Source organism: Ciconia boyciana, chromosome 23 (genome assembly GCF_034638445.1).
Source record: "Ciconia boyciana chromosome 23, ASM3463844v1, whole genome shotgun sequence".
NCBI lineage: Eukaryota > Metazoa > Chordata > Aves > Ciconiiformes > Ciconiidae > Ciconia > Ciconia boyciana.
In genome coordinates this window covers 2,307,040-2,333,614 of record NC_132956.1, presented here as the reverse complement: position 1 = coordinate 2,333,614, position 26,575 = coordinate 2,307,040, and the positions used below count along the sequence as shown (strand labels likewise).

Sequence of the window (26,575 nt, the reverse complement as noted above, 5' to 3'; positions counted from 1 at the left end):
ATCCCATCTGCAGAACTCAAAGAGCAATACCAAAGCATTGCCACATTTGTGTATGGTTCAATGGTGGAATACGTCTGTCGGCCAGGTTATGTGAGAAATGTTAATACCCGAAACTCCCTTATTTGTGGAAGGAACAGTAAGTGGCATGGATCAACGGAGTTCTGTATACGTGAGTATATTTTGGGTTGACTTTTGATTTTGATTTTTTTTTAAATTCGCTGATGCTATCAGCTCATTTTGTTGGAGCAGGATCCAAAGTGACCTCATGGGACAGTGGGAGATGAGTGACCCAATGTGAAGCACCAGTTGTATTCTGCTAAGTACTGGCAATGATGGCAAAAGCTGAAATCTGCTTTGATGCTGGCTGTGTTTGATTGCTGACTCAAAGGACGTTCTTCTGCTCAGGCACTTTGTAACTCTTGGCTCAAAAAAAGTATTTCAAATCTGCAGTAGGAGAATCCTTTCACTGTGAAGAAAAGCTGTTGCGCTTGCCAGGGTTACTGCAAAACCCCACTTAGACTGCAGAGGCTGGCTGCAGGTCATGATGCAAGTCTTAACAGCATCATGAATCATTGAATAATTTAGGGTTGGAGGGGAAATCTGGAGGTCTCTGGTCCATCTACTTGCTCAGTATTGGAAGAGTCTTCTGCTTTCCCACTGCATTTTCCCAATTCTTCAAGAAACTGAAATAAGAACTAACTCTAGTCCTGTTGTCCCCCAGCTAAGCTGTGCACCTACCCCGGAGAGCCGGACAACGGCAGACTCATCCTAGGAGGAAAGTTCACTTTTGGTTCAGCAGTGAACTTCACCTGCAACAGTGGGTAAGCCAGGAGGATTCAGGCCGTGGGTCCTCTTCTTCCCTGGCAATTTTTCTGAAGTCTTTTTCCTGTAGATTAAAGCCCGTGTTGTCAGAAGCCTTACCAGTGTCGGTAATTGCAGACTGTGATTGAAATATCTTTTAAGCTTTCCTTTGAGAGCTTTAAGACTGACTGAGTTTTCTTAATCTCATACTTTGAGGCAGTTCTTCCTGAACTCAAGTTCACTCTCCTGGCCCTTTCTAAAGCATTTTTCAATGTTTCGGTATCTTTTTGAAGAAAAGACATCAATACTGAACTCAGAGCTGTAGCAATAGTTACAGCTGGCTGATAAAGTAGACATTTTTCCTTAGAAACCACGTAATTTTTTTAATTTAAAAAATGCTTTTGTCAAAAGCCAGTATGTCATTGAAAAAAAATGACATTGATAGCAAATTTCTGATCAGCTGTAACTATGATAAGGAAGCCAAAACCATCCTGATGGTGATGTTTTAGGTAATACATCAAAACTGAGTTTGTCGAGTAAAATTCCCTCTCCCCTATTTCACACAGGTACAGACTGGTTGGAAATTCTCAAATTCAATGTGTGATTAAAAATGGGATTGTTACATGGGACAGAGATATTCCCATCTGTGAGCGTAAGTAGAGTTCCTTAACTGATCTACTGCGTAAATGTTACTGCGGACGGTTAAAGAAGCAGTCGTGTTGCCCTGCTGAGGATTTCAGCAGTTTGATGCATGGTGGAATCTGGAAAGACATTTTTTCTTTGTGTTTTTCTTTCTGCATCATCCTGCAGATAAAATTATTCACTGTCTGGCAGTAAGGCAGCTGCATGTAAGACTGGTATATCCCAAAACCACCCAGCGCCCGGGTCAGAGCTCTGCTGCCCGTGGGCTGGCGTGCAACTCCCTTGAGACCTGCCCTTAATTTCTGACCCTCCTGGCACCTCGTGTTTCAATTTTTTTCTTACCAGACCTTTGGTTCAAAATGAATTAAGTTCTTTCTCTCTTGTTCTTCCCTCCTCCTACCATTTCTCCCCCCTCCCTCCCCAGCAATACCATGTTCACCCCCTCCAGAAATAGCTAACGGACAGCACAGCGGATCTGACAAAGAACTCTTTGAATATGGGACATCGGTCACTTACTGGTGCCACACCGCCAAAAGGGGAGAGAGACCTTTCTTGCTGGTGGGAGACGCCTCTATTTTCTGTACAACCAAGGATAACGTAAATGGTGTCTGGAACAAGCCAGCCCCGGAGTGCAAAGGTGAGCTGCTCCCACGCACGGGTGAGGTGCGCGCTTGCGAGCTCACCGAGGCACTGCAGCAGCACCCGCCGTAGCCCCTGCTCTGCTGCCTGCTGCCCGGTCTGCTAAAGCTGTTTTCTTCCTTGGAGCTGTCTCTCTCCTTTATGTTGCTGGAATCGCCTCTTGCAGATGAGACCCTCTGAGTTTGGTAGCAGCAACAGGATTTAGGGGCTCCCCTCGCAGGGACCAGGACTGCTCATGGTCACCAAGTCAGCAGGGACATGGGACTGGGGTTTTAGTAGCGTTCGCAGCCCGGACGATGCGTTGTGCCTGCCAGCCTGCGTAAAACATAACGCCCGCAAAGAATTCGGAAACCTGCTGACACCTGCTGCCTTCTCTATGTTCTGTTTATGCTTTGCCTTAATGAAAAGTGTGAAATAAAAAAAAATGCTGTAAAACAGAGAAAGGTGTACAAAAATCACATCAGCCTGCTACCTTTTTATCACATCAATATCACATCAGCCTGCTACGTCCGTTTTCAGCCTTTTTGGTGAACGCATCTTATGCTACGAGAATGTTTGTTTTTAAAACCCTCATCTCCCCTCTTGAGCATAACCGCTAATTTCCTAAGTGACGGCGTTTCCCTGAAGCAGTGGTTAGCTGCGAGCATCCGAGCGTGGAGAACGGGAAGATGGTGAGCAGGTACCAGGCTGAGTACACCTATAGAGACACCGTCGTCTTCGACTGCAGCTTCCGCTACTCCATGAACGGCAGCGATGTATCCACGTGCAACGAAAACGGCCTCTGGGACCCTCCGCTGCCGCTCTGTCAGCTCAGTAAGTGTGGTGGACCGAGCGCTGCTCCGCCTGGCCCAGCAGCTTTGCTTCCGTCAAGTTCCCACCCATCTAAGACAGCATTAGGTCCTCAAATTGATGGCTCCAAGATTTAGCTCTCTGGATTTTTTTTTGGCTAATATCTCTGCAGCGCTAAGGTGACTTTAGGAATTTATGACTTGGGGCCATAGACGCTAAAGCCTTGTCCCATTCAAGCTGGTGAGCATTTCTCAGTAGAATTCAAAGGGACTAAATTAACCTTTCTATACTTAAAATTTTTAAAGTTTGTTGGTAGAGCCTCAGATAGTATAAACTTTGTTAGAAATTACATCTCGTTGTAACAGTGAAAATTACCATGCAGTCCAAAATTAGTCATATGTTTTCATTTGTCTCCGTTGCATTTGCTCTTTAGCATTACTGAACTCAGACGATTAAGTGCGTCTCAGAAAGAACAATGTGAGCCCACGATTTTTCCCCAAATTCTCTCTGTTATGTTACATACCATTATGGGCCTCACCGATTTATCACTGGCAATGTCCTTAAATTGGTATTTCATTCCTAGGTAGCTGTGACAACCCTCCAGATGTGCGTAATGCTGTTAAAACAAAACTTGCTGGCAATTTGTTTCCTGCGGAGACCGTTGTTACCTACGAGTGCAGTGAGGGCCACCAGTTCAGCCCAGGAGAAACCACGCGGCACATTAAGTGTCTGCCGGATTTTACGTGGACAGAAATACCGCATCCTTGTGAAAGTAAGTGTATGTTCCTTTGGCTTGCTTACCCTTGTGATTTGGCAAAATTATTACCAAATGAAGAAGCTGTCCGCGGTCTGCTGTTGTGCAGATTGCAGGGTGGGGGGGAGAGGGGGGATGCTCCAGCTTGGCGGGTCTCTGGTCTTTGCTGCGACTCTCAAACTCCTTTGATTTGTTCCCCAGCCACAGGGTTTTCTCTGCTTTATTTACCAGCTATGCTTTCTAGTCCCTTGAACCTGCGGAAAAAGTCATCGCGGTGTCGAGGGCCTCTTGCTCCATCCGAGGCGAGGTTGCAGAGTCCCTTGCAAACACCCTGTCCCCCAGGAGCGCCCAGGGATGGTGTTGGGGCAGATTTAGTGTTGTAATGTGTCTTTGTCTTACAAAGCAGTCTTCCTTCCGTTTACAATGCATCTGCTTTCACCCAGATGGCTTTGCCATGGTTTCACACTTACTGATGTTTGGCATTTCTCAGGAATTAATTGCCTAAATCCAGACATCAGGAATGGAAAGCCTTTACCTGTATGGGAAGATAAAGACATTTATGTGTATGGAGACAAACTGGAAATTACGTGTAACGATGGCTATGCTTTCAAAGGTCATCACAATAACATTGTTGTGATTTGGTGTACAAGCGATGGTAGATGGTATCCGCCAGTACCGGAGTGCACTTCAGGTAGGCGAGAGTTGGTGAAGCATGTTGACTTGGCGACTACTTAGTTTTGACTGCAAAGATTTGGGTCACTCCGTACAGCATAGTTGTCTGCTGACATTCGCAGAAAAATCTCCATGTGGCCTTAGATGATGGTAGTAGTAGACATGGAGAATTTTGCTCTACTGCCGTGTGTCCCCAGATCTAGTCCTCCTGTGTTAACTTGGAAGAAATAGGCAGCAAAAGATCCAGATGGATCATGATATTGCCTGGGGATTGCTGTGGAAAAAGTACAGGGGTTTGGCAGGGGGCTGAGCTAGTGTCTGGGGAGGTGGGATGCAAAGGGTTGGGTGTTGGGAGCTTTTGGAGGCTTAGGAGGTTCCCAAGAAGCCTGGGAGACATTTACCCAGCTGGAAGGGGATGTGGTTTGTGCTTTGGACAGCAGCTGGGCTGGTTTGCTGACATGAGACTTGGGAGCAGAAGATGTTCTCAGGGCATTTCCCCTCTCAGAAGAAAACGCAACAGCATAAATAACTGACGCAGCTGAAACTAATAACCTAGCAATGGGGCACCATTGCAATACCAGCGAGCTGCTGGAAGCGGCCTGAGCCCAAAAGCTCAGGAAAACCTTGCCAGGAGGAAAGAACCTGCTCCACCTCACCGAGCAGCCAGCAGTAGAGCATGGATGATTCCTTGTCCTGGCCCTAACGCTGTCTGTGAGGTGCTCAGTGGGAAAGCAGGACCTGCAGCCCCTGGGATAAAAACGGTGCGTGGTGCCCAGAGCCCCGAGGGGGGGGCTCGGTCAGGCACGGACCCAGCTCTGCAGCATGTGCCTTTCCCAACAGCCTCATGAAAAATCTGACTGTAGAAGGAGAAACTCCTTTAGAGTTACAAATGAAGCGTTGAGACCTGCATCTCGATGATAGCCACCTTCTTTTTTAGAGTTCAGATGTTCTTGCTGTCTTCTCCACAGAAAGCATCTTCACTGGAGTTCTTTCTGAAAATACATGACACCCTTTATTTTCTGTTCTTTCTAGTACATCATTGCCCAAAGCCAGATATTGCTTATGGAAGAGAGGTTTATAAAAGCAAAGATGCCTACACAGTTGGGACCCGACTGGAGCTGGTGTGTGATTCGGGTTATGTCCTCAGGGGCCAGGACTCGATCGAGTGTCGGGCTGATGCGACTTGGGCTCCCCTGTTACCGTTTTGTGATAAAGGTATGTGTCACGCGGTGCTGAGAAGAAATCTCATGCATCAGCATTCAGTAGGTGACCTGCCTTCAGCATCTGCTTCTGGGGAACGGGACGATGATCACCAGCTCATGGGCTGAAAGTGTTGAGGTGCCTTCTCCCTGGAGATGTGACCCCGGTGGAAGCTGAGCGGGAAGTGGGAGCCTTGACCTGGTATAAGAGGCAAGAAGCATGGCAGCAACTTCATGTGAATTTGCCACACTACAAACATGAAGTTAACTCTTGTACTGATTTCCCAGAAGTGATTTTGATTATCACATGAATATGATAATCATGTGTTTCTTTTCTTATCCATTCCCTTCATTTCTTAGCCTGTGGCCCCCCTCCACAAATCACCCAGGGGCAGCACTCTGGCTTGGGGCGGGAGCAGTTCCCCTACGGTGCAGAGGTGACGTACAGCTGTGCGGAGGGTCTGTCCCTCATTGGGGACACCTCCATCTACTGCACCTCCGATGATGGGGAGAACCTGGTGTGGAGCGGACCTGCCCCAGAGTGCAGGGGTGAGTCATTTCTCCTGTATGGGATCAGACTGAAGCCAGGACCTGGGTGCAATGCTGGGGCTAAGCCCCAGCCCCATTACCTGTCCTGGTCCAGGAGCTCCAAACCCAGAGCGGCTTAACAACCGTGCGGCTCCTCCAGCTCCTGTGTGAAGGTCTCGGCACCACGAGCTGTTCAGTAACACCAGGGACTGGTAGGGTCTCTCTGTGGGCTGCTGCAGGCAGCTGAGGGCCCATTCTTATGTTTGAGTATAAAACTGATGCAGAGAGCATCAGGAAGAGCGGCTGTGCCCCGCCTGACCTGGTTCCCCCTTGTCCCTGGGGAAGGGCAGCAGCCAAACCCACCACTCCCACCTCTGCTCTCTTCCCGCAGTGGTTCGGTGCCCCAGGCCCGCAGTCGAGAGGGGAAGGATGACTCCGCAGAGGTTCACCTTTCCCTACGGAGTGGCCGTGCAGTTCTCCTGTGACGAAGGCTTCATGCTGCACGGCGATGCCGAGAGCCGGTGCCTGGCCAACGGTGCCTGGCACCCTCCCCTGCCCACTTGCCAGCCAGGTGGGTACCAGAGCCCGGCAGATGCCCCGCAGATGGTTTGCACAGGCCAGGGGTGCTGCTCCTTTGAATCACCAGCAACAGGTGGAATTTGCAGGGAGTTTTCTCCTCAGTCTCCTCCCATTACATTATTTTTTGGCATGCATTTCCCTTTCAGTTCAGTGTCCCCAACCCTCGGGAGACGAGGACCTGCTGATTTACTCTTCTAAGTCATGGTACAGCGTGAATGAAACTCTGCAGTTCTTCTGTAAATGTAATGACCGTCAATCACCACACTCAAAAAGTACCTGCTCAGCTAAAGGCACTTGGATACCACCGCCCACATGTGTAAGTACCACCATCTGCCCAGGCTTTGTCTGTATCTTGCCCCATTTGTAGCCTGGGATAGCACTGGTCCGACTTCATGAATGTGTTTGTTTCATTACGATAAGGCTGGCCTGACTGAGGGGCTGCAGGAGGAGGGGGATGCTCAGCACGTGGGGCCCTGCAGCGGAGGCTCATGCTCTTTGTTTTGGTTCTTTTAAAGAAAAGGTGTGATGCATGCAAGAAGATTCCTCAAATTAGGGAAACTTTCCAGTGTGGGGTTCCTCTGACAGAACTGAAAACTCTGCTGGAAGTCCAGAAACTGTACCTGGAGATCCAGAAACTTGAAAAGGAGCTAAAACCCACAGCGTACGGCTGACTGTCGTCACTGGTATCATAAGAACCGTCCTCTTTGCGTGTTGAATAATCATGCTGACTGAGGATTTTTTATGACTTCGTAATTTGTCCTAATACTTCAGTAGCCAGAACAAAATTTACCAATCAGTCAAGGAACAGATCTGGTCATATGGGGAGTCAGGAAGTGACTTCTTCTGGCTCATTCTGTTAGAGCTCATGGGGTTAGCTTTGTGCATCACTATGCATTTTAAATCTTCACATTTAGATATGTTTGTTGTACTGATGAGTGCGCAGTTAGAAAGGAGCTGAGTGGAAAGTAAACTTTTGTCAGAGCCGAGCAGACACCGTACACACAGACATGAACATGGTAAGAGCCAGCAACCCGCACCAGCCCCGCAACTGCTGCAATCCCGTATAGCGCTCTGCGGCTGCAATCCAGTATAGCCCATTGCTACTCTGTTCATATATGTTGCATTCATTATTGTGAACGAGACTTAACTGCCTCATTAGCTGTGACCTTCAGAGCAGGCACAATGCAGAAGACTTCAAAGCCTGTCTTCTAGCAAAACAAAAGTGCCAGGTTTTCTTCCCAAGCAGGACAGCTGAATCTGAGGCCATGGCAGTGCCACTCCCTGCATCTTTGTGTGTGCACCAAGAGCAGTTGTGGAAATAAAAGTGTAAAGAGAGAAACGGCTGAATTTTTTCTGCAACACCCAGTAAAGGGGAAAGGCTGTGTTAACATGCGTCTTGTGATGGGACCAGTACTCCTGCACCATGAGATTATAATAAAGCCGCAATTGTAATGGTAGCTGTGTCTGGCTTTTAATAATTCTCTCCTGTCTATAGTAAAGGAAAGAGGTGCTTCAATGATCATTGCTTTATTAGGCACGGAGAGCTGCTGTTCCCTGAGCGCAGTGCAGGGGTGTGCGGGGGGTGTTTGCACAGCAACCTGTCCCCCCACCCCGCCTGCCCCCGGGGTAAAGAGGCAAAGTGAACGTGCAGCACTGCCCAGCGCACCGATCAGCAGCTCCCTGCGCTTCAGAAATGAGGCCAGGATGCTGCAGAGCGATTCTAGCTGTAAAATAGCTTTATTCCCACTGTCCCCACCGGGGAAGAAGGCAGAGCAGCGTTCCCTCTCATGGCACATCCTTGCTGGAGAGCGCAGGGAGGGCAGCCCTCGCCTGGGGCAGGTCAGAAGGGCTGGGGGGTGGCAGCATTGGCGTGGCTCATCTGGCCTGTCCCCAACTTCCCACAGCTGCTTCCCCTTCCCCGGCGTGCCGCAGCGGGCTCTCGGCAGGGAGAGGCTCTCGCCTTCCCACGGCGCTGGCCCGGCAGCTCCCGCACCATGCGGGTGCTTCTCCGCTGGCCAGGGCGGCTCCTGGCAGCGGTGGTGCTTCTGCTGCAGCCGGCTGGGAGTCTCGGTGAGTGTCGCTCCCCTGCTCGTTTTCTTTGCTTCTGTGGCTCAGCTTTGCTGAGGGATCAAATACGCAATCATCGGGTTCGTAAAATTCAGCGGGAGACCTTCCTCTATCTGAAGTCGCTGCTAACCTCTTTCTGTGCCTGATGTTCGTGTAAGGATGATCTGAGCTCAGTGGCTGCTGCTAATTGCCCATTTCTCCTCTTTAGCTGCACCTCTAGACATTTGCAAAGAGCGACCCAAAATTCCCAATGCTTTTCAAAAGTCTTACGTCGGGGTATGGATCCCCCCCGGGACCGGTGTTAAGTACGGCTGGCTCAGAGGCTACGCGCCTGTCCCTGGGATGGCTCGGGGCCAGGTCTCTTTTCACCAGAACTTCTCCTGGAGTTCAGAACTTGTGTCGCAGGGACAAGTTTGCCGCCTTGTCCTTATCACCCTTTGCCTCGATCATCCGTGCAGTAGCTGAGAAGTTGTTCCCCGGGTCAGAGGATGTCCTTACGGTCTGGGGATCAAAGATGTGGATGGTGGTAAGATGGGGAGAGTCAGTTACACAGGTAATAGTTTTTACCATTGAATTAAAAGGCTCATATTTAGCAATTTGAGTGCTACCAGGTTGATACCAAGGTTGATGCTTAAGCACCGAGGCAGCCTGTAGACATCTTGAAGGTAGCTGGTAAATTGTCATGCGTCTTGCAGGCTGGCTTCAGGACAGGAGAAGCAGGGTTTTGCTGACTGAGGTCTCTAGGAAGGGGAACAACTCGCAGTTTCTGCCTGGAAGTTGACAGTTCCTTTAAGACCAGGCCTTTGGAGACACTTCTCTAGCGTGGGCAGCACTCCCTGCAGCGGCAGCTGCTGCCCCCCGGCTGCCAGCACCACCTTTACAACCTTTTTTCTTTCTTTTAAAAAAAAAAAAAAAAAAATTCACGGTGCTTCTCAGTCCATTTTCCAAATCCAAACATTACCAACAGGTTGTCGATACCTAAGCTGGGGCCTGGGGAAGACACGTACGAGTACAGAGACAACTCATTCCATGGGTATCGGTATCAAAGGCAGCATCGCCAGCGCGGTGTAGGTGTGACGGGATGCTGCTGTACCAGGGTGTGACCCAGGTATGATTTTAACAGACACGCTGTGTCTTGGTGACCTGCCAGCATCTAATGTAAGGCATGAGAAAATCCCACTTACACCTGCCTTTAGTTTTCTCTGTTATTACGGTTTGTGACCAGCCCCAAAATATTTATCACGGGAGATATGGTAGCTGGGCAAAAAAGTTTTTTCTTGGGACTTCAGTGATGACAATGTGTGATAGAGGTTGCGTAGTTGTCGGAGAGCCTCTTGTTTGTGGTAAAGCTGGAGATGGGGTGCCGGGACCCTGGAGTCAGCCCACCCGGAGCGCGCAGAGGAGTCGTACTGCAACCTGCCAGAGCAAGCGCTGGTAGGAAAGGGCAGAAATGGTGTTTGATGGTGCGCAGTGGAAACGCTAGGCTTCTGGAGTCGTACTGATGACGGCTGCTCAAGCACACTTATTAACCCCTAATCTCTCTGCCTCAATTGCTGCATTTGTTACGCTGATTTGTCTTCTCTTACTAGACGGAGGTGCAGTGACGGTTGGTCACCGTAGCTGTGTTCAGTAAGAATACCCCTGAAAAGCCCTGTTTGTTTGGTGATCCACAGTGGTTCAGTGTCCCGTCCCAGACATCACACACGGACAGCTGAAACCGGCACAGGACTTCACCTCTGGCAGCATAGCCACGCTCGAGTGCGATGCCGGCTACATGCCCGTGGGTGCTGCCACCACCCTGCGGTGCACGAGCACTGGCAGATGGCATCCACGGGTGCCTGCCTGCATCCTCGGTACGCACAGATCTCTTTTCTCCCTCCTTTGTCTCCCACGTGTAATTGCCTGCTTGTATTTCCCCTAGAAGCAGGTGCAGTGTTCGCAGGAGAGGGGTCGGAGGGTGGGAACCGCAGCCAGCTGCACTGTCTGACGTTTGGTGGCAGGATTCCCCTCTGCTCTTTCATCGCCCCTGGGTAACGCAGCAGGGCTGTCCTCATTGGGCTGTCCTCCCTTACTGCGGGGTACACCCCATGAGATGCAAAGCCTACAAGAATAAAGACTCTCGTTAGATTCACGTCATTTGGTGTGTTTGTCACCATTATTTTGGTCCATTTCAGTTCACCCCCCATACCCCACAGCGATGCTCAGGGTCGCTGCTGTCCCTTGCTTCTTCCTGGGGTTTCTACCCTTGCCCAAGGAGCAGGCTGGGTTCCCCAAAGGCAGGGCTCAGCTTTGTCCCCAGTGGGTCTCTGGTGGAGACCTCCCAGCTCTGAGGGTCCGTGTTGTCCCCTGCTCTGGCACCAGGTCACTGTCCCTACCCTCCTGCCGTCGACCATGCAGACCGAAACCTTCAGCGCGAGTTTATGGTTGGGACAACCGTGACCTACTTCTGCAGATCCGGATACACTTTGCTTCCCGGAGTATCTCCGATGACTACTTGTCTTAAAAATTTCACATGGTCCGTGATCCCAAAGCTTTGCCAGAGTAAGTATGCCATTTCCTTCGCTTTGCCAACAAACCATCAATTTAATGATGTGGAAATAGCATCATTTTCAGATACCCGCTAGTGGTGCTGTGCCATGAGGAGTTTATTGAGCAGTGCTTTGGCTCTCACTAATAATAACTTTTTGTTCAAAGGGCAGCATGGCTGAAAAGAAAGAGCTGCAACTCACGCTGATTATTTAGCTGTTCAAACAATGATGCAGTGATGCAGCTAGTAACATATCATCCCTTCAGCACAATTTATAGCTAATCACAGGGCTCAGATCATTCTGCCTTCCGAGAGGAATGGTTGTTATCACATAATTGCCAACCCTGAGCACGCCAGGTCTGGTTAGAGATGTCTGTCAGCATTAACAGGCTGCCTGGCAGGTTCTCTGGGTCAGCAAGCCACCACCGTGGGAAAACACCCCCATGCAAATGTCTCCTGCTCTCCCCTCCTCACCCAAACCATGGAAGCTCCTTCTGATGCTGGTGTTCCTTAGAGGTGCAGTGTCCCAGCCCGGCTATCCGCCACGGGAGAGAGATCAGCCCCAGGAAAGCCGAATACACCTTTGGGCACCAGGTGGAATTTCAGTGTGACCTTGGCTACGTGCTGAGGGGCAGCCAGAGGATCCAGTGCTGGTCCGATGGGACATGGAAACCCCCCGTGCCGTACTGCGACAAGGGTGAGCGTGAACGGCGTGAGCGCGGTGGGCGCCAGGAATTGCATCTCTACAGTGGGTAGGAACAGCAGTGAGAAAATTGCGTAGCCTGCGCATCGCTTCTCAGAGAAGGTGGTGTTAGGAGAAGGGGTCCAAGTCACAGCGTTAAATGGCTTTAATGTTTTCATCTTCTATCAAAATGGTAATTGATTAAATGTGTTGAGTAATGGGACCTGCAGCCATTTCTCAAAGGACTGTTCAAGGGGTTTACGATACTCACAATTCCCCGACCCTGTTTATGAGCAGGATCATTTCTCGTGGAAGAGAGGAGGGGACTAGGGAAGGTGGGCTGAAGGGGAGGGGACGGAGGCACATGCTGAGGTACCGGGGCCGTGCCGTGCCATGCTGGGGTGGTTAGCTGGGTCAGTCTGGGAACACTGGCAGAGCCAGGGCCAAACCTGGCAAGAAGCGAGGAGGACTTTGAGGAGAGCAACCCTAAGCATTGGGAACTGGCTTCTCCTGTTACTTCCCCGCACTTCTCTGTCTCCCTAACCGAATGAAGAATATCTTAATTTTTCCTTTCTCTACTCTCTCATAGTTTGTGGTCCCCCTCCAAAAATCACCAACGGGCAGCACTCTGGCTTGAAAACAGAGCAGTTCCCCTATGGCTTAGAAGTAAAGTACAGCTGTCTGGAGGGTCTGTCCCTCATCGGGGACGACTCCATCTACTGCACCTCTGATGACGGGGTGAATCTGACGTGGAGCGGACCTGCCCCGGAGTGCAGGGGTGAGTTATTTCTCCTGTATGGGATCAGACTGAAGCCAGGACCTGGGTGCAATATTAGCACTCAGCACAACAGGATTAGAAGCGAGCAGGGCTGCTGGGAGATCCTGCTTCCTTTGCAAGCTGCTTTGCAGGCTTGACAGCTCCGGACTGGGGATGATCCACGTGGAAATAGGAGATTCTGGTTCTCCTACGTTGATGGCCATCAGGCGGTTAGGAGAGCGGCTGTGCCCCGCCTGACCTGGTTCCCCCTTGTCCCTGGGGAAGGGCAGCAGCCAAACCCACCACTCCCACCTCTGCTCTCTTCCCGCAGTGGTTCGGTGCCCCAGGCCCGCAGTCGAGAGGGGAAGGATGACTCCGCAGAGGTTCACCTTTCCCTACGGAGTGGCCGTGCAGTTCTCCTGTGACGAAGGCTTCGTGCTGCACGGCGATGCCGAGAGCCGGTGCCTGGCCAACGGTGCCTGGCACCCTCCCCTGCCCACTTGCCAGCCAGGTGGGTACCAGCCGGGAGCCGAGCCAGCGGCCCCTGCGATGGTGCAGAGAGGTTGGGGTGCAGCATTGCGTAGCGGTGTCTGTCCTCAGGGCTCCCCTAGTGCCCTCCCCTCTTTGCAGAAGGAAGAGCTGATGTTTACCAGGGAATAGCTGAATTTTTCTTGACAGTCCTGTATAAAGGAGGCTCTAAGACAGGTCAGGAGACACCAGCGTTATTGGCTTTCTCTTCAGCCCACATGCTTACTGACAAATATCAATCTGCAGACTCTTGCATAGGGATGCTTGGATTGAGACGTTGTCAGAAAACAGCAAACGCGCAACACCTCTCAGGGGCTGTTCTGGCCTTCGCTCTTCCCTCTTGAAGGGCCTGGGGCAGGAACTTTGCTTTAAGTTTGGTTTCACAGCTCCACAGATTTAAGTTCACCTGCACTGCCTCAGTCTTCACAAACTTCAAAGGGCTTTTTTCTACCTATGTAATGATGACCCTCTTGCTGAGCTGCCTTCTGCTGTGGGTTTTCCTTTCAGTTCTGTGTCCACAACCACAAGTGAACAATGGAAGGCTGAAAAGCACTTCGGATAGTAAAATGTGGTACCAAACAAATGAGACTGTTACTTTCGAGTGCCTGCATGGATACCACTTTTCAGACGATGGAGACATGTCTTCAGAAGACTCTTGGACGGCCAAGTGCTTGCCTGATGGCAACTGGACACCGCTGCCCAAGTGTGTAAGTACTGTAGCCTGGCTGAGTTCCTGGATGGATGCTGCCTGATTTCTAATATGAAAAATAACCGCTTGAACTTCTTAAATGCTTTTGTTTTACGGTACCAGTGGGGGATGCAGACTGCGTTGGGGCAGCGCGTGGCAAATGGGACAGAAGTTCAGGCTCACTGCTGAGGAGTGGGTGGCTCTCCATCTGCTGCGGTGCAATCTTACATGCTCTTTTCTGGGTTTTGTTTGTTTTGTTTTACTTTTTAACAGAAGGAAGAAGGTGATGCTGATGTATGCGAAGAGATTCATTATATTAGAACGGTCTTTGAATGCGGTGTGCCTATAGCAGAACTGAAAACTCTGCTGGAAATACAAAAACTGTATCTGGAGATTAAAAAACTAAAGATGGAACTAGAAAACTTGAACTAGTGCATCCTGTAACGATCACCCTTGGTGCACACGCAGCTCGTGTAGTCACAGTATCTGTAAGAATGCTCTCAGTGGCTTTATGGTTCATGCTTGCATGCATATAGCCAGAGAAATAATAACCAATGTATGGGAGACTGCTTTTGCTATGCTAGATGCTAGAGCACAGAGGGGTTTTTGCTCTTCTCCTTAAGTCTGACAAGCTTGGTTTGCTATTGAACAAATGTGGTATTTCACATTTGATTTTAGGAAGCATAGTAAGAAATTAAATTGAGCTTCTTTCAGTCACTGCATAAGCTGTGCTAAGCCGAGAGAAGGGGGACTGAAGTTCACAGAAGGAAACTTCTAGCTGAGATGAGTGTCTGGCTCTCTGAAGGTGCTTCTGCTGTAATCTTGCAGGCAGCGGCTTGCGCAATGCCACATCCTCTGCCCTTACCGAACTCAGCCTGTCACAGCATTAGCATACTACTTCTATCTAGAAATGGTAGTGAAGGGAGCATTGAACTACATGATTTCCTGTTAATCTAGCTCGTCATTTCTATTCATCTAGTTAAGGGCAGTTACATATAAGAAGTGCATTTGTAAAGGCTTCTATTCCCTTATTGCTCGATTTAAAACAGGCAACAGGTTTCTGGCCCAGCACTGTACTCGACAGATATCTGTGGTGGTGTCATCTTCCATGTCCCTGTTTCCGGCAAGCAAGTGCTAAGAATAGATGTTGTAAGTTTAAGTGTAGAGAATCAGACAGCAAAGATTGTTCTTATTACTTAATAAATGATGATCAGTTTATGTAGCTCTGTGATGCAGCAATTACTCCTTCCCTTCAGGATTACAATAAAGATGCAGGTGTAACCACGGGTGTCTTGTAATCTGTCATGCTGGCTGGAAATTAGGCAGATTTCCAGTGTGGTCCAATGGCTGAAATGGTTCTGATGTGGTCCAATGGTTCTGATTGAAAGCCGAGCCCTGGCAGCCCGGGTCGGTCCTCAGGGTGCTTGGGGTGACGCAGCGGGCACAGCACGGCAGGCAGCCGCGGGGCCGAGGGCACCGTGCGGCACAGCAGCGCGTTGCTGCCTGGGCTCAGTGGGAGAAGGGGAAGCACTCGTCTCCTGCACAAGCAATTTGCAGCAGTGTGCCATTGCCAGATGCATGCTTTTATGCGTTATTAGAGTTGCTTTAAATGTTTAGACTAGAGCCTAAAGCACAACACCCAGGGAAGAGATGGTGTCTCCCATCTTTACACAGAAAGATGCTTTGGTAATGCAGCCTGTGCTTCACCACGTCCCGGTGAGGATATCTGCAATGAGAGGCACTCTCAGACTCACCCTGGTTCTCCCTGTGCCACAAGGAGGGCAGGGCTGCACCCTCCTGGTGTGACACCTCGCTCTTCTCCACATTGTGTTCACCTGGGACTGCAAACAGGACGTGTCTTATCTCCCTGTGCAAGGCTCAAAACCCGTAAGCTTGAATAAATACTGGGTGTTACGTCCCATGTGTATCTAAGACTGTCTTTGAGTAGTCCTGACTGACGTCAGGCGGGATATTTCAGAGTGTTAGTCAGTGCACAGATGTATTGGCTCACACCTGTTCTTAATTACAAACGAGTCAGGCGATCAAAAAAAAAAAAGGCAAAAAGGATAATGCTTTTATTTTTTGTTTCACTAACTCTGCTTATGGAAGATCTGTGTTGCATTACTTGCCAGCAAATGACTAAGGCATTTTCTTGCCCTGGATACAGCTTGGGGCTGGGCGGGGGTCTTTTCTGCTCTGGTAGCGTTTGGTTTTGGTCAAACTGTGCTAATCAGCACTCACTGCCTGTCTCGGGTCAAATAAAAGGGTTGAGTTATTCCCCCATCCCTTACGGTGGGGCAGGAGGACCAGGAGGCATTAATGACCCAAGCCTGTGGATGACAGTTGTCCCCACCCTGGCTGCTCTCCATGTCCCTGCAGGAGGGTTTAGCTCCATGGGTGTTCTGGAAAAGTCTCCACTGCTCCAGAGGCTTGGCTGAGTCTGCTGTGCTGCATCTCCTCCCAGCTTGAGAAACAGCCCCTTGGAGCCAACGGTGCTCGACAGAGGAGCACAGAAATTGCTGCAATGAAGTCTGGAGCACCAGGACGGGGGAAGCACCCAGGCACCCTGAGCTGCGGGGCACCCACTGGGGCATGGGGGTCTGGCCACCCTGTGCTGCTCCTGGCCTTGCTGGGGCTCCTAGGCATGCCGGTGGCTCGCGGTGAGTACGGGGATGTGGGATGCGTGGGGACGACCAGCGAGACCTGTCCGGATCCCACCTTGCTGCTCAGATGCTGGGGAGGTGATGCCACCACCCCTCAGCCTGGGGCCCCGTTGCTTGATGCTCTCATGGATGCAGCCCTGCCCGGTGCCTTTGCCCGGGGGGGAAGCCTGGGGCAGCCCAGCCACGCTCCTGAGATGCTCACTGGGGCCAGGGAAGGGGCCGGGGATCCGCGTCCTCACCCGAGGAGGTCTTCTCCTGCCGCAGGTGACTGTGGGCCCCCACCTCACATGAACTACTCCAGACCATCCAGCGACGCCAGCAGCTTCTCCGTTGGATCCAGGGTGACGTACACGTGCCTCGAAGACGCCATCAAAATCCCCGGGAGGTCGGACACGGTGGAGTGCCTGCCAGGCCCACGCTGGTCAAGGCTGCCCGAGCCCTGCGGCCGTAAATACCTCCTTTCTCTCAAACACGGTTCCTTCACCTGTCTCTCGCTTGGCTTAAAATTTCTGCCACTTAGGGTGGTTGCTCTGCAATGGCACCTCCCATCCTGGCAAGGTACAAACCCGCTTCCCTTAGCTGCTGTCAGCCCTCAGCTGCTGTTCGTCAGAGCTGCTGACGGGCGCGGGATCCGTGCCTGTCATCGAGGGGGTAAGCCAGGCGGTGGCTGGAGCCCAGGACGCTCCCACACCTCCCGAGCCCCGGCTGGCAGAGGCTGTGCAAGCGGCTGCAGCGTGCGCTGTCCCCCGGCACATGCATGTGACTTCTTATTTCCTACTAACAGCTTCGCTCGTGCACTTAACGCATCTTCATCTGCGCTTTGCAAAAGCTGCGTTCAGCGGAGTAGCAGCCTGGTATGAAAACAGAAGTAACCTGCGATGAACGCAAGGAGCTTTCCAAAAGCGCCGTAGTGAGAGCATTTCTGTGATTCCAAGGTTTATTTTGCATGCTGCAAGCCTGTTTTCCTTGACTGCCAGGGAGCTGTGCTGCCCCGACAAGGTTGCAGTTTGCTGCCCTGTCCAAGGCTGACGAGCAGATTAATTTCTTTCCTGTTGGGACCACCGTGAGCTACGTCTGCCGCCCTGGCTACGAGAACACCTCGGAAAGTTCCCCGAGCAGCACTTGCCTTGAAAACCTGGTGTGGTCAGAAGCTGCTGAGCTGTGCAGGAGTGAGTATCGCCGCTCTGCTCCGCTCCGCTTGCCGAAAAGCAGCTGTGGAGTTTGGAGCAGGTCAGGTAGCTGCTCCCAACTCGCGTGCTGAAATACAGCTGGGTCGTTATCATCCCAACAGCTACAGGCTTAATGCAAAATTAGGTGGATGTTCCTTGACATTCATATTTAAGACTGAACAGCAGGAGTATCAATAGTGTTCTTTCTTTTTCTGCTGGCGTGAACAGATCTGTTTTGATTTTCATGTTAGGAAATATGTTCGCATCTGGACACGGCATATGCACAGGACAGATGCTAATTTGTAATTCTAGCGCTGAACTTCAAAATTAGGACAAAGCATGTTTCTCGGTGAAATCCATGTAATGTTAAGACTGATGATGTGGTAGCAATACATTTTTCACAGTCGAGTAACTTACTGCCAATCTATTGAGAAGGAAATGTCTCTGCAAATATTCTCCTCTGACGCTTACCGCTGTGAGCGTGGAGCCCTTACGGGGATCCACACCTTCATCTACAGCTGATTCTGGCACCTGCCAGCTCGGCCGTGACACGGGGGAAGTAAAATGCTTTGGTACCTTTGGGTATAACCCTCTCAGTCTGTCCCTTATTTAGCCTTTTTTATTTCCCCATCGCTGTGCGTTACCACTGACACTGGCCTCGTTCTCCGGCAGGGAGATCCTGCGGCGAGCCGGGAGCGCTGCCCGGCGGCAGGATGGTCGCTCTCACAGACCTGCAGTTCAGTGCAATAGTGAACGTGTTCTGCGAGGACGGGTGAGTCACGGGGCAATGCCCCGAGCTCCAGTACACCGGTGCTGATGCTGGAATGCAAACTACGGTCCGGTGCAATGAACTTGTGGACGTGGGCTGAGCTACTATTTCACAATATATCTCTCCCATGGTGTTGCTCCAAGTGCAGAGCATGGAGCTGCTTTTCCCACTTGAATTCCAGCTTTGGGCTGGGAAGGAATAAGGCACAGCTGGAGGGAAGGGACTGAGGTCTGAATTTATGGCTGCCTTTTCCTTCATGTGTCATCCAGAGGAAGTTTAACTGCTCCAGGGTATCTATCCCAACAGACCTGATTGCACCATCTGTTTATAACTGTAGACTTCAGAACAGGTCACTTACTTAAAATATTTCCAATTAACATATTTGAGACATATTGAATAAAAAGGGGTTATGTTTGAATTTTAAAAAGTCGATGATGTTCAGCTAGCAAACTGCAATGAAGCACACTTTCCGTCAGTCAGTGAGCTGACTCACGCTTTCTGCCTCCTCTCAATCGGGGCACAGTTGCAGTAGACTAACTTGCAAAATTAAGCTTTTAAGACTCCAGCTTGTATTCCTCCTCCCCTAGCAGGAGCTAGCTGGCATCATCTGGCTTGTTCTGTCAGTCTTTGCATCTGCTTCAAGTGTAACAGCTTTTTTTTCTCCAGATATTCCCTTAGGATGGACTTTGGGGAAATGACACCATGTCCCACCCTTCTGGGGTTCAGTTAATCTTCGGCAATACACATCAGGGTGGAGGGATAATGTTACCCATCTAAGCAAGATCAGATGCTATCAATAATGTCCAAATGATGAATGTTTTTGAACAGGAGGATGTAATTCAGAGATTGGGGAAGGTGTCGGTGCTGTCTGAACCAGACGTATTAGCTTTCAGCAAGCCGATCCAAAAGCCACTTTAATGAAATGTAGATCCCTATTGCCCCTCGCCGGTCCCTGCTGTATGTAGCGGACGCATTTTTGAGTATTTGCAGAGACCACCTGAGAAGGTACACCAGCACTCTGCTGTCGTCTGCTTTTTCTGGCAAAACTTTAGCAAAACAGCTACACCTTTACAACCCCAAAGCAACGTCCTAGGGAGATGGTGGCACTGAAGGAGGCCGGGTGCTCTGTCCTCTACCACCAGCACCGAGGACCGCAGCAGATCCAGCTAACTGACCTCGGCCATGCAGCACCGCCGCGAAGCGGGGCAGCAGTCAGGGGCTGAGCCACAGCCTTGAGAGATGCTGTGCGTGCTCAGGAGGGAGCTCCTCACCTCGTCACCTCGTCCCTGCGGGTGACAGTGGCGTGGGAAAGGCACTGGATGCCAGCAGCCTGAGTCCCAGCACTGTTCTCCGCCAGGAAGCAGGCAAGGAGAAACAGTCCCTGATTCAGCAAATCTGAGCACAATGCATCCATGTGGGAATCCACATCTAACTTCGGCACTCTCTGGCATTCTCTGCATGCTCTGCTAGCCACCAGCTACGACTTCTCCCATCCTTGCAACGGAAGATGCGTTCCGCAGTGAGTCAAAGGAGAGGATCGCCTAAAAATAGATTAACAAGGGTCCTGGCAGAGAGCAAGGTGAAGGAGCTCTCCTGTTAACCAGCTTGTATCTGCACATCTGCTTGCTTTCAAACTGCCTTTTCTACACTTCTGACCATACTGGTACCGGGGATAAAAATTACTCTCAGTTTCTGGATAGTTACACAAATTTTTATTTTCCTGTTTCTTTTCACTTAGGTACAAATTAGATGGGAGTAATTTCATCCAGTGTCAGCTGAAAGGAAATGAAGTTGAATGGAGTAAACTTCCAACTTGCGAATGTAAGATTAATCCAACCTTATTTTTGACTTCTCTCCAGTAGATCCTGCATACTAATGTCTAGCCTAAACCTGCCTTCATACATTGTTTTTGTTGATATTACGTGGCAGATTTGTCACCAACACTGCAGCTGAGAAACACCCCTTTTGCTGCTGACGCTGTATTTCAGCAGCTTTGTTCCCACAAGATCAATATATTTTCTCATGAGTTAAGGTTGCAGTGAAGGTGATGGGAAGAGATTTCAAGGACTCATGAGCCAGGGCATGGCAAGTTGCCTGTCTATTCTTGTGACCCTTGGAGTGAGAGGGAGAAAGATGTGACAACAGGAACACTTCAGAAAGAAGACAGAGATGATCGAGAAGGCAATGCTAGTTACTCATCTTCAGTTGTCCAAAAGGTTTATTGCCTTCAAGAATCTTAGGTGGACACAAGAAACATTTTGCATTTTCATTATTACTGAAGTTTTTTGCAATACTCATGTTGACCTTCTTTTCTGCAGTAATTACTTGCTCTTCACCTCCTCAAATTAGCAACGGAAAGCACGATGGAGAAGGTGTAGAAAAATTTGCTTACAACTCAACAGTGACTTACAGCTGTGACTCTGGCTTCCAGCTCGTTGGAAATGTGAGCGTCCGTTGTACGAGTACGGACAAAACAAATGGAGTCTGGAGCGGAGCTGCGCCTGAATGCAAAGGTGATTTCATCTGAGTTTAGTATTTATTATGAGTTCAGTATTTAGTATGCCCCAGCTTAACATGTTGTGATTGCTAAGTACAGCACATGTCATGTGTAAGTCATATTGCAATTTTAAAGAGAAAAAATGCAGTGCTGCTCTTTTACTCACTGCAAAAATGCAGTGAGTAGGGAATGAACGGTCTGTGCAAGAAAGGCATAGTGCTTCTAGCAATACTTATTCTTTATACCCTAGAGAAAAGCACATCTGTCAAACTTGGAGCAAAAGAAATGGAAAGGAGTCCTCCTTCCCAAAGTGAGTTGAAATGATTCTACATTGAATCAAGTCCCACATTTCCCAACTTAATTTGCTCCTTTGTCACATTTCTTCGAAAAAGCCATTAGATTAATTTCACACCGTGATTTTCATTATTTCAGGTTCCCGTGGAAATGCCATCCAACCGTCTAAGAAGGCTTTCACGCAGGAAATGAAGCTCAGCCTTTATAAAAAGTCACTCCAAAATACCATCTCCTTCTCCCGTTCTTCTTCTTTCTCCAGGACACCAGGTCAGTCCTGGGGGCTCCTTTGGAGTTCAGGGGAACTCCTCAATGGGACTCCCAGGTTACTCCCACTCCAGGAAAACCTGGCGTTTTCATTTTTTCCCATGTTTCTTTTCAGTGCCAAGGGGCTGTGCTACCTCAGCGCTCAGATTTGTTGTACCTTTGTACAAAACCCAAACCTACTATTCTCCTGGGACCAGCCAAGGATCCGTGTGTCCTCCAAAGTACATGGGGATCTCTGGCACCCTCCCCCAAGCTGGCTGCTTTGAGAACTTAAAATGGTCTAAAGTTGCATCATTTTGTGGAAGTGAGTGATTTTTTTTTGTTGTGTTCTTTTCTTCTATAAGTTTTCTCTGTATAATTTATATTTTTCGCTGGTTGGGCATCTGGTTCAAAGCTCAGGTTTGCACTGACCTCCTCCTCTTAAAAAAGCTTTGCTTTGTATGAAATGTATTTTTATTTGTCAGTTGTTTCCTTGCTCTCGTGTTCTTAGAGATTTTAACCCATTTTTTTTCCATATTGAAAAGCAAGAGATAACTTTATACCACGAAGCCTTAGGCGTGCTGGGGCTTCTGCCCTTGTTCCGGCAGCGAGAGGCAATGCACTAACGCTAACCTTGTTCCACGCTAGCGAGGTCGTGGGCAACCAGGAGAAGCCGGACATGGCAGAAGTGCTGCTACAACAGATTCCCCATCCGTTGCAAAGGATTATTTTACCCATAACAAGGGTGAGTGTCAGTTGTGTTGGAAACAGTGTCTTGGGTGGGAACCATAAGCACGTAAATTGTAAGTAATAAAGACGAAACACCCACTGGAGGGTCTCGCTACCCAGCTTGAGACTGGATGAAAAGCATTTCTCTGGTGTCAGGGTCAAGCTGAACTTGCCCATCCTTGAGCCACGTCTCTTGGGTCAAAACCAGAAGATCTGTCACCCCTCTCACGGTGGATTTTGTGTGTGAACCCACAGCCCAGGGCTGTTACACGAATGTGACGGGGCTGGTGCTTAAGCCCAGGTCCAGAAATGCCCCTGTGCAGGAGCAGCATGGCCAGGAGGGATTTTCCCCATTGCTGCATCATTGCTCAAAGGTGGGGTTTGTTCCAAGCTGCTAGCATCGCCAGGCTGACGGCTGTGACGGAAACCCCAAGGTATTTGTCTGGACTGTTAAACAAGGAATCAAAGAATCCCACTTGCGGGCTTAAAGGCAGGGTAATGGGCTGCATGATCGGGCACTTGTGGAAGCATATCAGTGTATGAAAAGGGCTCCAAGAAGGGCTTTGCAGCCCTTAAAGGAGATGAAGTTTGGTGCCGTTGGGCCCTTGGTAGGAACAAATGAAGGCTAGAAGCATCCTAGATGAACATCCTAGAACATAGAAGCATCCTAGAACATAGAAGGAAAGGGGAAAGCTTTGTCTTTTTTTTTTTTTGCCTAAAAGTTTCTACTTTGCTCAATTATGTAACTTCAGAACAAAGATTGATTTAAAAACCTCTTCCTGTTGGTTTTTCTTTTTTTACTCTTTTTGTCATTCTTGGCACTTCTTTAGGAGATTGTGTCAAAGCAGCAGCTTGACAGACGATCTCAAGCATGAGAAATGCCACTCTGCATTGTACTTCAGGAGCTTGGCTCTCCTGCCCCAAAACACAGGTCCTGTAAAATCACCCCCTTGGAGCAAGGGATGAGCTGGGGGAAAGTGGAACAACGCCTGAAAACAGCCTCTAGTATTTGAGGGAGGAATTGGTTTGGGCCTTTCTAAAGTGCAGTGCTAAAATTCACCCCCAAACCGGGTGGGTTTTTAAAAATGTGGGCAGAAAGCTTAACTCCCCTTGAAACTACAGCCGGGCTAATCTTCATGTGAACATTTCCTTCCCCCAGGCTGCGTATACGGCCCGTGGGAAGCGCGATGGCAAGTGCACGGAAAGATTTATCTGTAGCTTTGAAGCAGTTTGTGACGGGTCTGCCCTCCTCCGGTGACGCCGTGACAAAGGGACCCCCATGGAAGAAACCCCGGGAGGAGGCATTTGCACTTCCCTTGCACGATTGCAAAGACAACTGGCACATGCAGCTCTTCCTGCCATCTCACTGCAGATGTCAACAAAACACGCGGTTAAATGGGATCCCACCTATCTAAATATATTATCTTTTCAAAGAAAAATAGCACTGTAAGCATAAAGCATGCAAACCCTTTGCTGTGTTCTGTTCCTAAAGTGCCCCATGCAATGGTCGTACTTGTTAGGATTCTTATACTTTGCTTTAAAACAACGAATAGGCTAGATAAGGTCTGTCCCAAGTGCACATACAAAATACATTTTTTTAATTGTGATATGTTTTAATGTTCCAAGAAATTAATTGAAAATTACTTATGCAAGCGTTGTCTAATTCCCATAGTTGCTTCTGGCATCGGAGTTTTTCTCTCTCTCAGTAATTTCCTCCTAACATCCCGAATCCAGTCGCGATTCCCCACTCACCTGACCAGCCTTTTTTCAGGCGGGGGGTGGGGAGCCGCAGGTTCTGAGAACGCCCTCAGGCCTTCTGCAGAATTTCTGACGGAGCTCGGTTATGGCACCATCTGTTTGACTCAGCGTTTCCACAACCGCACATTTCCTTGCTCGCTAGCAATGCCGACCTGCTGCCATAACAATCCCCGTAAATAGGGACTCGCAGGACAGGCTGTAAAAGACCGCAATCTCTCCGCAGGGCTGAGCTGCTCCCTTAACTGACCAGGAATTTCTGGCTGCAGCACAGTCCGGTTGCAGATCCACCCATGCTAGCTGCGAGCAGGGTCGTGCTGAAAGCAAAATACTGACCTCCCTGTCTTGCAAAGTTATGTGCTTATTTATTTTAGGAAATCATAGTACTTTGCATGCTAAATTGAATGCTGATCTTCAGTACTTTAAGCACCTTCTTTAGCAAAACCTTTTTTTGTATCCGACATAAAGTCTTTGCAGTTTACGTTTCTGTTCAGACTACGTGAAAGATAACAGCCACGAGTGCTTTGTGTATCTACTAAGCTCATATTGTAAAGGAGCTACTTCCGCTTTCCAAACGGAGGCCGGCAGCTCTGAAACGCTGCAGGCTGCGATGGCGTCGACGATGCGCAGACACAGAGAAGTAACTGCTGAATACACTCTCCAGGGTTGTCATACTGCAACAGAGAAGCTGGGAATGTCGGGTTTACGTTGTTGGCTGCTTACCATCTTTGTCCTATACAGAACACTAATTGCCTTATATTTAGGTGCCTTTCTTGGGGTTTTATTTACGTTTAGTAATAAATGGTAATTGTTTATAAAGGACAGCTTGAATTCAACTGCCTGCTGTTTCCTTGTCATATTTTATGCTCTTTTCAGGAAGTTATCAGCTCTTAGAGATATCTTGATAATGGTCAGATTTGCTGTTCAATCAGTTCTTTATCAGCACTCTTATTTATTTTCTAAATGGCCTCCTATGCAAGTTTAACTTGGTTAAAAAAAAAAAAAAAGGAAAGAAGGAAAGAAAATCCATGCAGTAATGTTTGAGAATGTGAGCGTTTCTAGTAAGTGGTCTGAAAAAGAAAGCTGGAGCGAGGCATACCTGCCCCTAATCCTATTGAGCCGTCCCGGTCCCGAGCTCTGCAGCCCCTCTGCCGCGGCTCAGCCCGGGCAGAGCCAGGGGGTCAGACCCAGAAAGGCTTCGGGAGCTGTGCGTGACGGCCCGGGCTGCGCGGGGAAGGCAGGAACACATGGGAGCGGGCGGGGACCCGAGGGCCTGTTTCTGTGGAAAGCCAAGAGCAGCTCTGGCAGCTCAACCCCTGTTTTTGCTGGCTGGTTTTGCTGGAAACCTCATGTTGTTCCAGTTCGAGCCTGGCAGCGTAGGTGCATAGAGCAGCACAGGTCAGGCTCCCCTCTGTACGTGCTTTCAGTTCTGCCGTTGCCATCTGCTTGGCCTGATTTCCGCGGCATGGGGAAGGGATGTCAGAGCACGATTAAAGCAAGTCGCCCTCGGCGGGTCCAGCTGAGCAGGCGCAGAGCCGCTATCGCAGGGCTCAGCTGCTGGGGCAGCTCCTGAGCAGGAGGTTTCAGTGCTCAGGCGCTTACTGGGGCAAAATGGGACAGCAAGCGTGGGTGGCAGAGAGGCAGAGGGACGGGCTGGTCTGAGCCCGATGGTCTCGGCAGATACAGATGTCTCCTGCACGGCCTCAGGTAGGAAAGCAGCCTGGTTCAAGGGGTTAATCTGAACTCTGTTAGCAAGGGAATTTCACTGAATTGGAACTACAGCAGTTGGTTCTTCTGATGAACACACAAACTGTGCCACTCCCTCAGGAGACTCAACATTACAAGAAGTCTTTGCCAAATAGTTCTCAACACCTCGCTATCCCATGCTGTAAGCTATTTCAAGAGAATTCCCCAGCTTTTAAAGCAATTTTTTGTTTCTGTTAGCAACTGCCTTTTGCATTATGCAGCCACCATCCCACTTCAGACCCCAGGTGACCAGTGATCTGTAAGAATATGTGGCCGAGACATCTCCCTGTAATTTGTCAACAAGTTCACAAGTAAGTATTTTAAAGGAACACATTATCCAGGCTGCTTGACTCCTCCCTTCAGGAAACACCTCTTGGCCTCATTGCAAATGCTTTTGTTACAAATTTTTGGAGCTTAAATTGTGTTGGAAAGGGAAATAAAGTGGGGGGGGGGGGAAGAGAAAAATAAAAAAGATAACTTTGAGCTTCTCAGTGGAAACATCACTGTTTCCTAGATAACAACGGCAGACGGAGGGAGGCTGGAAGGTCCCGGCAGGCAGGCAGGCTGCTGCTGGCTGCCCTTTCCTCGGGGTGGGGTGGTACGTGTCCCCTTACTGGCAGCGCTGCTCGGCAGAGCGGGACGAGGCAGCAAATACAGCCACAACCTTTCCTTTGGCTCTTCCCGCAAGCCCTGCGGGCAGGGATCCCGGAGCAGCTCCGCTTTCCCACGCAGGCAGAGCCGAGGCAAGCTGCTCCCGTGCCTGGCAGGGCCTGAGGACATCCCCGAGCCTCCGTGGGCAGCACAGCATCACGTTCAAAGAGTTTTGTGTCTAACTGGGAGAGTTACCGTGGAAATGCT

At 49.6% G+C, this 26,575-nt stretch overlaps 1 protein-coding gene across 1 annotated transcript; it reads left to right on the top strand.

Annotated features, from left to right (window-relative positions):
* The first annotated feature begins 60 nt into the window (after window positions 1-60).
* LOC140643363 (complement receptor type 1-like) lies at window positions 61-24,761 on the top strand. The gene is made up of 30 exons (XM_072845027.1): window positions 61-169; window positions 722-821; window positions 1,368-1,453; window positions 1,868-2,080; window positions 2,713-2,895; window positions 3,455-3,643; window positions 4,116-4,316; window positions 5,330-5,512; window positions 5,857-6,045; window positions 6,416-6,595; window positions 6,750-6,919; window positions 7,119-7,264; window positions 10,260-10,276; window positions 10,344-10,523; window positions 11,032-11,211; window positions 11,712-11,894; window positions 12,469-12,657; window positions 12,968-13,147; window positions 13,672-13,871; window positions 16,242-16,512; window positions 16,780-16,962; window positions 17,493-17,684; window positions 18,357-18,456; window positions 20,192-20,274; window positions 20,772-20,966; window positions 21,201-21,260; window positions 21,383-21,511; window positions 21,624-21,812; window positions 22,140-22,232; window positions 23,376-24,761. The coding sequence occupies exons 1-30, from the start codon at window positions 61-63 to the stop codon at window positions 23,432-23,434; spliced, it is 4,632 nt and encodes a 1,543-aa protein (XP_072701128.1). The 3' UTR covers window positions 23,435-24,761.
* The last annotated feature ends 1,814 nt before the right edge of the window (window positions 24,762-26,575 follow it).